This window comes from Melanotaenia boesemani, chromosome 18, assembly GCF_017639745.1.
Source record: "Melanotaenia boesemani isolate fMelBoe1 chromosome 18, fMelBoe1.pri, whole genome shotgun sequence".
In the NCBI taxonomy this organism is placed as follows: domain Eukaryota; kingdom Metazoa; phylum Chordata; class Actinopteri; order Atheriniformes; family Melanotaeniidae; genus Melanotaenia; species Melanotaenia boesemani.
In genome coordinates this window covers 25,441,858-25,455,378 of record NC_055699.1, presented here as the reverse complement: position 1 = coordinate 25,455,378, position 13,521 = coordinate 25,441,858, and the positions used below count along the sequence as shown (strand labels likewise).

The 13,521-nt window shown below is 42.0% G+C and overlaps 1 protein-coding gene across 3 annotated transcripts in view; it reads left to right on the top strand.

Annotated features, from left to right (window-relative positions):
* The window catches only part of nrp1a (neuropilin 1a), a 67,567-nt gene that overhangs the window by 26,645 nt on the left and 27,401 nt on the right, over positions 1–13,521 (top strand). For all 3 annotated transcript variants that reach the window (XM_041967930.1, XM_041967928.1, XM_041967929.1), the window contains 3 exons: positions 3,139–3,366; positions 6,270–6,425; positions 10,958–11,124. In XM_041967930.1, the coding sequence (XP_041823864.1) occupies positions 3,139–3,366; positions 6,270–6,425; positions 10,958–11,124 (551 nt within the window). The remainder of the gene's footprint in view (positions 1–3,138; positions 3,367–6,269; positions 6,426–10,957; positions 11,125–13,521) is intronic.

The following is a 13,521-nucleotide window of genomic DNA, read 5'->3' as shown; positions in this document are numbered from 1 at the left end:
TGCTAAAGGACTCGGCGTAAACACGAGTTAAAAGAAGGCATTAGGTCCAGTAGTGAGGCTGTTCAAGGTTGCTTCCCCTTCCGTCCCTTAACTTCCTGCCATAAATTAAGCTGTTTGTTTAAAAGTAGCGGTTTGAACTGCTTTTTCCCCAAATGAAATGAAAGTCTGCTCCCTTCAGTCCAGCCTTCCATGCAGGCAAAAGCCTTCCACCTCCAGCATTAACCCTTTCTTATCACAGCCATCAATCTGGGAAAATAAGAAAACAGCTTAAAACAATAGTGAATGAGAGTGGGATCAGGTCAGGGACAATTTAAAATACTTGTATTTTCAATTTCAATTCATTTTATTTGGACAGGACGACGCAAGTTCAGGTTTGAATGTAAACATGTTGGATTATAGCCGGAGGTTTCCATCCGTCGTGCCCAAAAGATGTTAGAGGAAACAGTGAAATCATACAGAAGATAGAATAATGATAAATAATATATGTATTCACTATATTAAACAGAGAATTTTTAAATGAATGATGTTTTCAGAGCTCAGAAACTTAAGTTTCCTTAGAATATGGTAATATTGAAGGGATAGAAGTTTTTACATGCCTTTTACGTCCTTCTGTGAGTTTGAAAGTTGCAGGACAAGGGAGAGACCAACTTGTCAAACAGTATTTAATGTGAGAAAAAAATCATCTAAACTATTTAGATCCTCCCTCTGCTTACAAGCTGTACGTACAGCTTTCAGTCAATCCGTCTAATGCAAATATGACCAAATATGAGCACAAAACAGTGAGAGCTGCGGAAAGGAAAGTCCCCCACATAGACGCTGGTTAAAAGAGATGTGTTGGATGATTATCTGGCCAGTGGAAGCAGAGTGATCCATCTTTCTCTCCTCTGCTTCTTGTTGTTCTTGTCGTATGCAGCCAGGGATAGAAAAGCTGACAACAGGCAGGTATGTCCTTGGCTTAGCCTCAGTCATGAAAGTCCAGTTAAACACAGAGAGAAAACTGGATTAGCTTGTTTTCTGTAAATGTAAAATGAGTGATGCATGAAAAGCAAGAGAGAAAGACAACAAATACAAACCGGTTTTTTTCCCAAATTTCCCTGAGGGCTCTCCGAAGGGATTAATAAAGTATTTCTATTCTATTCTATCTATGCCTCACTACTGGTTTCTGAATAGAACGGTTAGATTTAATTAGTTTTTACCTGTGCAAACGGGTGCATGGCGGTTACATTTATCCTGGTAAGGAAAGAGAAATGTTCAGGTTAGGACAAGATTTTTAGAGAAAACTGTTCCAAAATGTCTCATCTGTTCTGGTCAACTGCAGAACTGAGATAAGAATGGCAGTGGGAGTTAATGGGATGAATGCTGGAGGGAGTTCTTGGCCAATGTCCAGATACCTAGAGCAGTGGTTCCCAAACTGGGGTCCCTGGACGCCTAAGGGGGTCCTCCAAAGAGCACAGGGAGTCCCCTAGGCTTTGACTGTTCAGGCCCAGTGTGATTTAAATGAAGTCTATATCTACACAGAGATGAGTTGAGGCATATTCGCTTAAGTTTTTGGTCATCTGGGTGTTTCATTCACATGGAACCAGTGTTTTGGGAGCCTGAAAACACGTTGCACCATTTTATTAATGGGACATGTCTGAGAAATGCCACAGAGCAGATGATGCATCCTTATTTTGAAAAAAAAAGCCTTGGTAATTAGCTTAACTTTGGTTTTTATCTAAGAAAATGAGTCAGCTAGAATGCATCATTTATGGTGAGAAACAGCTAATGAAAGTATAAAACCAAGCATGGTTTCAACATGGGACGGTGGGGGGGTCCACAGCTTTTTGGTAGTTGCATGAAGGTATCCTCAGAGAAAATAGGCTGGGAACCAGTGATCTAGAGCACCAGTGCCACAGTGGTTTCCCTCTAAGCTGTCTGACACTCCCAAATGTGGCAAATCTACAGATGTACAGCCATCTCTCTACAAAATCTCTCCATTTTCTCTAAAGTAAATATCGGGGGATGCTGCAAATTTAATAGTGCCTACTGTTTTTGAAAGACACACTCTAGCTGCTGCTCTAAATGCTAACATTCTTTCGAGTCAAAACGCTACTCGTCGTGGCTTTCAACTTGGGGAGAAATAAAATCAATGTGCTTCTCCATCCCCTCACTCACTCCACCAGTGGATAGGCTCAAGTGGGCCTGATGGTCTTCAATTAGGGGCACAGCAAGACGCTTGAACGATGCTGGAAAAAGCTGTTTGCCACATTCATTTAAGCTACAACGACTGCAGCACGGCGGCTCTATCTAGCGATAACTCCCTGCAATTTTGCCTTCGACTGGGCCCATCTGCACCCATCACACCAGCTGCCAGACTAGCATGAAAATGATGTTATCCTGGGTACATTTCTGCCTCTAATGGCTCCAAATAATTGCCTTGAATGACAGTACTCTTTTTCTGATGCTGCCAGTGTGTGTTTGTGTTAAGCCGAGCTTGGATTGCCACTTGAGCCTGCAAATCTTCATGTCTCTATCTGTCATTCTCTTAAAAAATCATCCTGCAGCTGTTAGTATAATGTTTTTCCTTTTTATCACATCGGTCTTTTTTACTGATCTGCAAGGTAGCTACCACAGAAACATGTTAATGCTCCTCATCAGCTAAAAAGGTGGCTCTCTGGGGAGGTGTGGGTAAATATTTGGAGTAAAATCATGTGTGTGTGTTGATGTATGCACAGTCATCTTGCTTGCTTTCCATCACCAAAGCTGTAGTTTTGCTTGAACACCTCTCATATGTTTTGGAGACATATCCTGATGAGGGTTTGTGTGTGACAGAGAGGTTTTTATAACCTGAGCCAAACTGTTTATTCATCATTCCTCCACTGATGATTGAGGCCTTGTGCTAATGTTTATAGACTCAGCCCAGATGTTCAGGAGTTACAGATTTACTGGCAAAGCACAGAGGAGAGCTTAGAGATCCAGATGTGGCTTCATGCGGACAGAAGAGTCATCAGGATGATTCCTCAGAGATGTGTCATCAAATGTCCTGAACACAACACAGAGATAGATCACTTTCACAACAGTGATTCCTCTTGTTTCTTTCCACTTGCATCTAATTTCCTTACCTCCCGTCACCTTTTCCACGTTCATCCCTTCCTTCAGGTCCTGAATGCTCCAGGAACTTCACCTCCAACAGCGGAGTCATAAAGTCGCCTGGATTCCCAGAGAAGTACCCCAACAACCTGGACTGCACTTTCATGATCTTTGCCCCAAAGAAGTCAGAAATCATTTTGGAGTTTGAGAGCTTTGAGCTGGAGCCTGACACGACGCCCCCTACTGGTGTGTTTTGCCGCTACGACCGACTGGAGATCTGGGATGGCTTCCCTGGAGGTGAGCAACACAGCTAGCATTGTAGGGTAAAACTGAGCCCAGCTTTATCTGTTCTTCATGTTGTTTAACGTAAACATGTTAAACCTAGAAGAAAAATGGTTGATAGACAATGCACCATTTTGATGATAATTAATCTGCTTATCTACTAGCATCCAGCTTGTTATCAGTGGACAGGTGAAAAGCTGCATCTCTGATGGGATGGGGCTGCATTAGTAACTATGGTGTGGACAGCTTCCACATCTGTGAAGCTCCATCAATGCTGAAAAGTACATGGAGGTTTTAGAGCAACATCTGCTCCCATCCAGACAACGTCTCTTTCAGGGAAGGCCTTTGCTGATTTCAGCAAGACAATGCTGAACTACATCCTGCATTCATCACAGCAGCATGGCTTCACAGGGGAAGAGCTGTGAAGCCATGTGAAGTGGTTTAATTGCAAAAGTAAAGTGAGATTTTTTTGAACGATGCTCATAAAGGTTCATATTAATTATCTTTGTTTATGTTACTGTGTGCTTTTCATTTCTGAAACCTACAAAAATTATTGTTGCCAATGCAAAGTAAGACATGAAGACTTTGTGGACACAGATGACTGACTAGTTCAACATTTGCATAGAAAAAATAGGAACATGTAGAATATCTAAATTCTATGGAACAGACGAATATGACTTCATTGCTTTCCCAAACAAATTAACAAGCTAATAAACCATCAGGATAACTTTTTTAACCAGACTAAGCTATGATCTTACATCCATTGTGAGCCTAATGCTTACTCATCGTTCCAGGTCAAACAGTTCCTGTTCCCAACACTATCTCATCCTTCTTTCTTTCAGTCCCAGGCTGCATTGTGTGCAGTAATGTGTTGGAGTCAATACATTTGGGAGTTCAAGGTCTAATCTGGGGTGTGATGTTGAAGCATTTTGTTTGAGAGTCCCATCTTGCAGGAAATGACTCGAAAAGGAATTTCCTCCATAAATTTCCTTGTGTTTCCTGGCAAAGACTGGGAAAAATTCTGTCGCTGTTCAGCTGAACCAGTTTGGACCAGCCAACATCTTCTGAACCCAGGGTTGAGCACAGCCTTCAGCAGCTCCGTAGACACACACTCATCAAATATTGCCTTATAGCAACCTTCTCAATTCTCCATTCATCTTAAAAATCAGCAGGCATAGGACAAGGCGAGAGAGGGTGAGCAGTCTTCAAAGCTATGCTTCCATAGCCTGAGATTAGGCTTTGAACTCAGCAAGCGAAACACATCTTGAAGTTTTTCTTCTGGCTATTCCAACGAGGGTGCAGACAAGATGAAAGCTGCTCTCGCTCATCAGCAGCTTAAAAATTGAAAGAATCTTATCTGGGTGCTTTCAACCTGCTGAACATCTATACTCTCTGCTTTGGGATTGAAGGTGATGAGGTTGAAGTGTTAATCACTGTCCCTCTTCAAGTGAATTTACTAAAGTTCACATCTCTGAAGACGGAAACTTTGCAGAGTTGACCTCGGCGTGTTTCTACGGCTCATTTATATGCTCTCCGCTGGAAGTGGGGATGTTTCATTTCCATGATTGTTGTTGATTAAGGACACTCTTTCTCTGTTAGAGATGAGAATGTGACACATTATCACCTTTTTAATGTGAAACTTTTCCTGTGATAACGTAAAATTCAGAGCTACCTCTGCTCATTGACCTAAAAGTATGAAGCAAGAAAAGGCAAAATAAGACAGACCTGAAATTATTTTGTCCACAGTGACCCTGTTCAAGGCAGAAACTGGACACCAGCTTTATGTGACATCACACCTTTCAGGGGTTGCAATGTGTGACAGACAGTGGTGTATAAAAATAAGCCACAGGAGGAAAATACTGTGTCGGCTTGTGCTGGGCGGCTCCTGTTGTGCCTGCCGGATCAATAGTGCATTAGCACAGAGGGCTGGAGGCATTCTGGCTGTCGGAGTGTGCTGAGGCCGGAGATGTCCAGGCAAGCAGCAGGGGAGTCACACCTTTCAAATACACCTGGCTGGACAGGCACTGCAGAAGAAGAAGCACTCCCTATTCCTCCTTCTCTGAGGAGTTGAGAGGCAGGCAGTACACAGTGTTCATAGCAAGCTTCTTTAAATTTTCATAGAGCTGGGGAGTCATGCAGATAATCCAGCAGATAGCTTTTTTTCCCCTGTTTCTTCTTTTAGTTCAGCCCAAGCCTTACTGGGTTTAACGCCACACAATATTCCCACAGACATACACCAGGCACCTGGTTTATGAAGATTAATCTAAGTCTTTACGCCACTGCCCGTAACCCCCCACGACCCTGCCTTCCATGTCAGAGCTGGGCTGGAAGTGCCATGTTTTGGATGACAGGAGGCCACAGGGAGGCAGGACTGTCACCCGCTGCTGATCACAGCATTACTAATCACAGATAAGCTGCAGGTCCGTGCACACTGACAGGAACGCACACTCATAAATGTGCATGGATCATAGCACACATCAAAGACACAGAGCAAGGTCATTGCTCTCTCGCTACCATCACTCGTTTCCCCAGGTTCCTTTCTTTCTCTCTGTCTCCCCCTAACGTCTCACCTCCCTCCACCTGTCCTTTTATTGCTTTCTGTCCTTTATTATCTTCCCTGGCCTTCTTTACTTCTTTTGTCTCCTTCACAAAAGCCACCGGGCCATGACCGTGTCCGTCTTTAGTTTGAGTACAGAGGTATTTACAGACTGACCTGCCCCACACTGCAGTAAGTCTGGAATGCTCGGAGGCTTTTCCCATGGGTCTTTATGGGACCTGAGGGTTTTCACACCTCCATAGAGGTGGGGGGGAGTTTTTCAATGGTTAAAACCCATGTGTGACATGTCGGTGGCAAACAAACAAATATTGAGTTAACCCAGGGAACAATATTTGTGCTTTGCTCTCCTTTTTCTCTCCAGTTGGGCCTTACGTCGGAAGGTACTGTGGACAGAACACCCCGGGCAGGATCATCTCTTACACTGGCATTTTGGCACTGACAATCAACACTGACAGTGCCATAGCAAAGGAAGGATTTTCTGCCAACTTTACGGTTATCGAAAGGACCGTTCCAGAAGGTGAGCTGACACAAACCACCAGGAAACTGTTAGGAGTCAAGGTACAAATCACAGCTCACACATAACCCCGTGGGGTTTGCTTAGTGGAGAAAGTCCTAATGTTTCTACTAAGAAAAAAATCTATTTTTCCCCTCTTGGGACAATACAAATAAAAAACAAAGGTTGAGATAACAGTTAATATTTTAGTAACGATAGTTTAATTCTCAAAACTTGAAACAACAATTAGTTAACAAACATTTCCTTTTTGTATTACACACCTAAGACAGGTGGTGGAAATGACTCAGGTGGGTTTACTTCCACAAAGTTTAATTAGATTCATTATAGTCACTGAAAAATCTGCTCCACCAAATAATGGAGCATGCAGTTAAAAGGTTAATAGTCTTGATCATCAAGTATAAAATGCAAAATTCCATTTTTATGCTGACGATACAGTGATTTACTGCTCTGCATCACCTAATCAGAAAGCTTCTAATATTGTCCCGAAACGTTAGTTTGATTTCAAACTAGTTTCAAATGCCAAATAATCAAGATCAGAGCTCCTGAATTTTAGCGTTTCCTATTTTCCACATTCAGGGCCGTAAGACTGAATTTGAGCATCAGTATAAATGGCCTGCTCTGTCTTTCAAACCTCACATCCTGCAGTTGGTAAAAACAATAAAATAAAGTTAAAATAGTTTTTTTACTTTAGAATCAAGTCTTGTCTGTTTCCAATGCAACAAAGAGACTTTCTTGCTGCCACTTTAAGTCTTTATTTGATTATGGTGGTTTTGTATACATGTGGCTTTGTAATGACGTATCTTTTACAAACTAGCCGCATGTATATTAGAAAAGGCGGAGCTTAAATTGGATTGCCATGCAGCCAGTCATACAAAGACAGATTAGGATCATACCATTATGTAAAAGAAGGAATAGGGGGCAGAATCTCAGAAGCTCATGAATTAGAGGTACAGTCCAGGTACAGAGTAACAAAGGGATGTGAAGCTGGATTTAAATTACTGTTGTGTTGGGAAATGAGGTCATCTAAAGTGCTGTTCACACTGTCCTTTACTTATTTGTTTGGTTTGTTTGTGGTTCTGTGTAAGTAAAATATTTAATATTAACTTTTTTATGAAAAAATGCATAAAAATAAGGCTTTTATGAAAAAAATTACTTACATGAAGTTAGAAAAGTTTTCGTTCTACTGATCTACTGTTATCTGACCCCATTGTCCATACTAAACTTTGTTATCCTGCCCTTCTTGAAGTAAACTTCAGAACTACTCTTATTAAGTTTTAAGTGTATTGGAAGTATGGCCGGAGGCATACTGGTTCACTCCAGTTCTAATTTAAACCTCCAGGCCTTTGAGAGATCCTTACAATGTGTGATGATGAAAGAGTGGAGATGCTGCCTTCAATAGAAAAGTATTTATTATAAACATAGTGAACTGTTAAAAAATAACTTCAATAAGGTCACAATAAAATGGTTTCATATTGCTCTGACTCTGGGCGATCTGTAACAGAAATAAAAAGGTTAATTAAATTAATTACTACAAACCAATCCGCTGCTGGGGAGTGTAAGCCTGGCACCCCTAAAATATAAAAAAGAAGACAAAACATCATGTCTCCTACACAACACACACACATAACCAAGTGGGACACATAAGACTTAAACAAACCAAAGGGGGCCAGCCTCTCCACACAGTGGGCGAATAACCAAATCTTCTACACTAAAACCCAGAGACAGCACAAGAACCAAGCAGAAGGGTTGATTTGCCAGCTCACCTAAATGAATAAATAAACAGGAATGGACCAGCAATAAAAACAGGTGTACAAGACAGTTCACTTAGAACACAATATAAAAATGGCACAAAAGCAGTAGCAGACCATCTCCGGTTCAGAACAGGTAAACATTAAATCCTCCGGGCACAAGCTGAAACGGATACAACCTCAGCAGGGATAATCACACAGTGTTGTTTCGCATTCGGCGGGAGAAGCCGATCCCCTGTTCTAATCCTTTCACCCATTATAAACACCTGCAACGACTCGCCCAGCTGTTACCAACGTGGGGTTTCCCAGATAAGGAAATACTCCTTAACAAGCTGCCCTGTTGCGCAGACAGGACCCACTACAGAAGCTGAAACTTTGGGTTGTAATCGTTGTGTTTGACCAATTCTGTTTCTATGTAGGCTTTTGAGACAGTGGTGTTCAAATTTAAGAGGTCGTGGTGTCTTATACACAACAACATACTAAAACCAAGTAAAACATACATGTTGATATAAAAGGAAACAACAGAAGTTAAAATAACACAAGTTTATCACTGCTTTGAGTTGCTGCCTGTCTTGGCCAGAGCTTTATTTCCTGGTTAAATAAAGGTTGGCGAAGGCAGGAAAGTAACCACCAGAGGAACATGAACACAAGTAAGAAGCAGATGTTGTCCAATAAGGATGAATTCCCACTCGTTAAACAGAGTTTAAGAGTTATTAAATAAACACCTCCTACTTTTTCATTCGGAGGATTTGTTACTGGGTGCGAGTCTGTCTCCTGGAGTTTACAAGACCTTCATTTACACACTTTGGTCCCAGACAGGCTCAAAACAAATGTAGCTTCCAGCATCAGTAACCAGTCTGAACACACACACCAACACACACCCCGAGGGCTTTTACATGCCGCATCGCTGTCACAGGGCTCAACCCCCGTGACCCCATTTTGCAAAACGCTCCATCTAAACATTTCATTAACGAAGACGGGCTGTGGTAAGAGTCGTAAATCTGTCCAGCAGCAGGACCACCCTGTGCACAAAGACATGTGGCCGGTCTTTGAATAGCAGCAGAGGTGGACGACATTTTCAGCAAGTCCGCTAATCATCTCCGGAAAGGATTTCTGTCTCACCCCCAAGGGAAGCCAGACTCTATAAAAGCAAAAACGAAAACTCCACCACAGAGTAATGAGCACAGCAATCACTGCTGATGTCATTTCTTAGAGTTACATGCATGTTCTCAGTCGCATATCTGAGATCAGATTACACAAATCAACTTTCCTATTTAGCATGGAGAGGCCTGGGGAAATATCTGAGCCGCGATCAATAAATACCTCAATCTAAGAGCAAGTTTCTGGGTCTTTCATCATCAAATCATATCCAAGATAGAAAAAAGTCTCCAAACTTTGCCTTTTGCTTTTCCGGGCTTGTACCTGAATCATTCATAATCCCCTTATGCATAATACACAGTGGATTTTCTGGCTTCTGCACAGTGAGGAGAAGGGAACATAGCTTCTGATCAGAGGTGATAAGGTGCTGAAAAAAGCCCTGTTTTCTTCCTTTTGCAAGTTTCTCTCCCTCTCATTCCATCTATCCACCCTCTATTTTCTCTGCTATCTATCCTGCCATGCTCGGTAACCCGCACGATCAGATATCCACGGTGGCAAACAAAAGCTTCTTTGTGTTTTTGTTGATCACAATTGATAATGTGGGCCTAAATTTTTAGAAAAAAAGAATGAAAAACCAACAAGAAGAAACAGTTTCCTTAAAGACTGTGGAGAGAAGAGAGCAGAGAGGTGTGAGACAGCTCTCCCAGTCTAACACAAAGACAGACAGACTCATGTACAAGCACATGCATGTGCATATATGTGCATCGATACTGTAAAAATACAAATGCACACAATGGCCCATTGACTAAGGAAGCACTAGCAGTGCAGCAGATGGGGGACCATCTGTGTTAGCTCTCAAGCAGTAGCCACATAGCAACACCACAACACTCCTCATCCTGAGCCCTCTGAGCGTGCATGTAGGTGCAAGTACGCTATTTTAATTTTTAAAAAGTTATTTTAAAAAGGTGTCCATGGATTTGTGAAAGTGTGTCTTCACGCTCCTGCTTGTCATTGTGGTGACATTATTCAGCCCTCGCCTGGTTCACATTCCAACAAAGGGATCAGCATGTCTGACCTACAGGGGTTAAAGAGGTTGACCCCAAACTGACCCAGCAGGGGGGTTTAGTCACAAAGCCTCAAAACGGCTTCCCCGTGTCAACACAATCAAGGGAAGTTAGTCTGTGACGTAAGCTTTTTGGCCTGCAAGCAAGATATACGACCTCCAAGTCCAGATAATACACACACCTAAACTAGTCTCCTTTTTTTAACAAAAAAAAAAGGAAAAGATAAACTGCCGTCGGGGATGTGAGGAAAACATCATGTATGTGGAAAGAATAACTGTAATGAAAGTCCCTCCAACAATTAAAACCAGCATAAAACACAACAAATGTTTTATTAAGATTTTTGACTTAATGGGGAACACAGTCATCAAGCTTCCATTAAAAACTTCAGAGAGAGAAACAGAAAGGATGTACTGAGGCATGGCTGATGTGCTGTTCTTTTCCGAGTGCCTGTCATGCAGTGGCTGCCTCCCTGGAGGTTACGTCCGCTTCTGAGGGATGCCGAAACTGCATCCTGACTGCATTCTGGTCCAATCGGGATTCAGCTGAACATCTTTTTACTTTCTCCCCTTTCACCCCTTTCCTTCTGCTTCCTTTCTGTCTCATTTGTCCCCCGCTCCCCTTTCAGACTTTGACTGCAGCGACCCTTTGGGAATGGAATCGGGAGAGATAACATCAGACCAAATCATAGCTTCATCCCAGTACAACCCCAGCTGGTCCCCAGAGCGCTCTCGCCTCAACTACTATGAAAATGCATGGACTCCGGCAGAAGACTCCAACAAGGAGTGGATCCAGGTAATACTTTCCTTTTGCTTTTAGTATATTTGGCTATCAACGAAATCCAAAATCATATAATTGGGGGGGGGGGGGGGGGGGGGGTCAATGCAAATATAAAGACTTTAGTCCTTTAACCACACACACTGACCCCATTCATGTTACATAAAATAAAAAAAAGTGGGGTACTTGTGCATCCAAAGGGCCATATAGAAAAATTAAATAAGATAATAAAGAGAAGTGGTAATAAATATATTTAAAGAAGAACATAAATACAATGAATGCTCACACTTAAGGCCCATTCTTGCATGTTTTATATACAGAAATATGTCACGTGTAATTGCCCTCATACTCCCCATGCATCCTTTACCTCAGCATGGTTGGTAGTAAATAGATCTACTAGAGAGCAGTGCAGCCTTAAGACGTCACACTTTGAAGCGAACAAAATTATAATCAGGTCGTATAGTTAAAGTCACGCTGTAGAGAAAGATACCAAACATGGAGATGGTAATATTATACCAGGCGACGGATATTAACACCTTCCAGCTGGGTCCTTAGGCAAGACCCTTAACGCTACTACCCAACCAAAAGTCGCTTTAGATAAAAGCGTCTGCTAAATGACTGTAATGTAATGTAAGCAAAAAAATATTGCAGCTCCTTCTTTTTCTTTGTTCTTTCCGGGGGTCTCGTGAGCTATGCTGCTCAACACTGCCCCGTTGGCTGTCGGTGGTACTGCTCAGCTTTTTACATCAGGGTGCACATGTGAAAACTGTCTGAGAACAAAGCTAATGTATATGTAAAAGACCAGAAGATGGACAGTTCAGTCCATATGCATAGGACATAAATTAGCTTTCAGATAGCCTTTTTGATCCTTTTTTGAGATAGCCTCTATGTTACTGATTTTAAGAATCGGTAATAGTTTCTTGTCATATTTGTCTCATATTTTGAAAGAAGTAGTTCCTTAATATATAGAATCAAATTTAAAGGGAATACCAATCCTAAATGTAGCTATGACAACATGCCATCTCCAGTATCGAGTTTCTTGGTGTTGCTTTTGGGATGGAGTTAAGAAAAATCTAGTGAGGTTTTTCCAGCCAGATGTTAATCCCATGTTTTGCCAGGCGACATGTTTCATGCCTTAAAAAGGGAATAATCACCATGTCACATGATTGCTTCCTGAAAGGTAGTTTGAACTACTCTGAAAAGAAGACGTTTTTTTTTTTTTGTTTTTTTTTTCACGGTGAGTCACCTTCCTGAAGGAGTCCAGACTCCTCCAAAATGACCTGTGTCCACTCTATCCACCTATCTCCCTGCATCTTCATGTCCTACCTGATAACTTTCCCTTTTGTTGATAACGGAGACCGCCTCGGAGGATGCTGGGATTCTGCATCCTGCCTATTTTCACACAAACAGGCTCTGTCATATTTTTCTGTCTGACGGCTTATCTGCACAAAGCGATCATCACCCACCAAGGGAACTTTATGTGGGAAGATTACAGATTTAGTTCCTTCATCCCTTGATGGGGATAAGACTCATATCCTAAGTCCACTCACATCACAACCCCCCAGTGACGCACCCACCATTGCACTACCTACATGCACGTATGTGTGATTTATTAAGCTGAAGCCTCTGGGCCTTGTAAATGCTCAGATTGTTTTCCTTTTTTTTCCTCGTTTTTCTACCGTATTTGCTTCATTGCTGAAAGTTTTGGCCCAGGCGATTTCCTCCAGGGATGTATAACAGAGCTGACGTGAAGCCAAATCTTTGCTCGGGGATGGTCATAAGAAAGCTTTTCCTTTATTATTGCAACAAAAATATTGTCCTGGGGGCCCCTGTTTCTCCTTCAAACTAATTTCATCAGCGTGCCACGGCATGTGCGTGCAGGTTTATGTGTATTCTCCCATGCTCCAGTGTGTTTGTGTGTTTGGTGTTCTGGGTGAGTAGGAGGGTCTGACAGGGTCCATATTGTCCTGCAGAGGAGTCCAGCATGTGTCTGAGTGGATCAGGAAGAAACAGAACCTCCCTTATCACATCCTCTAGCAGCTGGACAGCCTGTTGCATGACATATTTGTCTCTCTGAGAGGAAAATCCATTGTTCAATGTTGAATGTGTGTGTTAAGGGTAACAGCACAAACCAAATCCAACATTTTAGGTATTGATCTTGAGCATTTGATTCAAACGTGTACGGAGAGTTTGAGTTTTTATCAAATAAAAACAGAAATTCTGACTCTTCTAATCTCCCATTTCAAAGGCAGTGAAAGAGTCTGTGGTTTAAGCATAATTTATGTTTTCAAAGGAATGCAGTGCACTTGTACCAAAGCAGTCTGAGCAATTATCACAAGTGGAATTAAAAGAGTAGAATTTCTCATTCCTCTTTCATTAAGCCCGTCCGCGGTGTTGCAACAAGCCTCGTGGCAT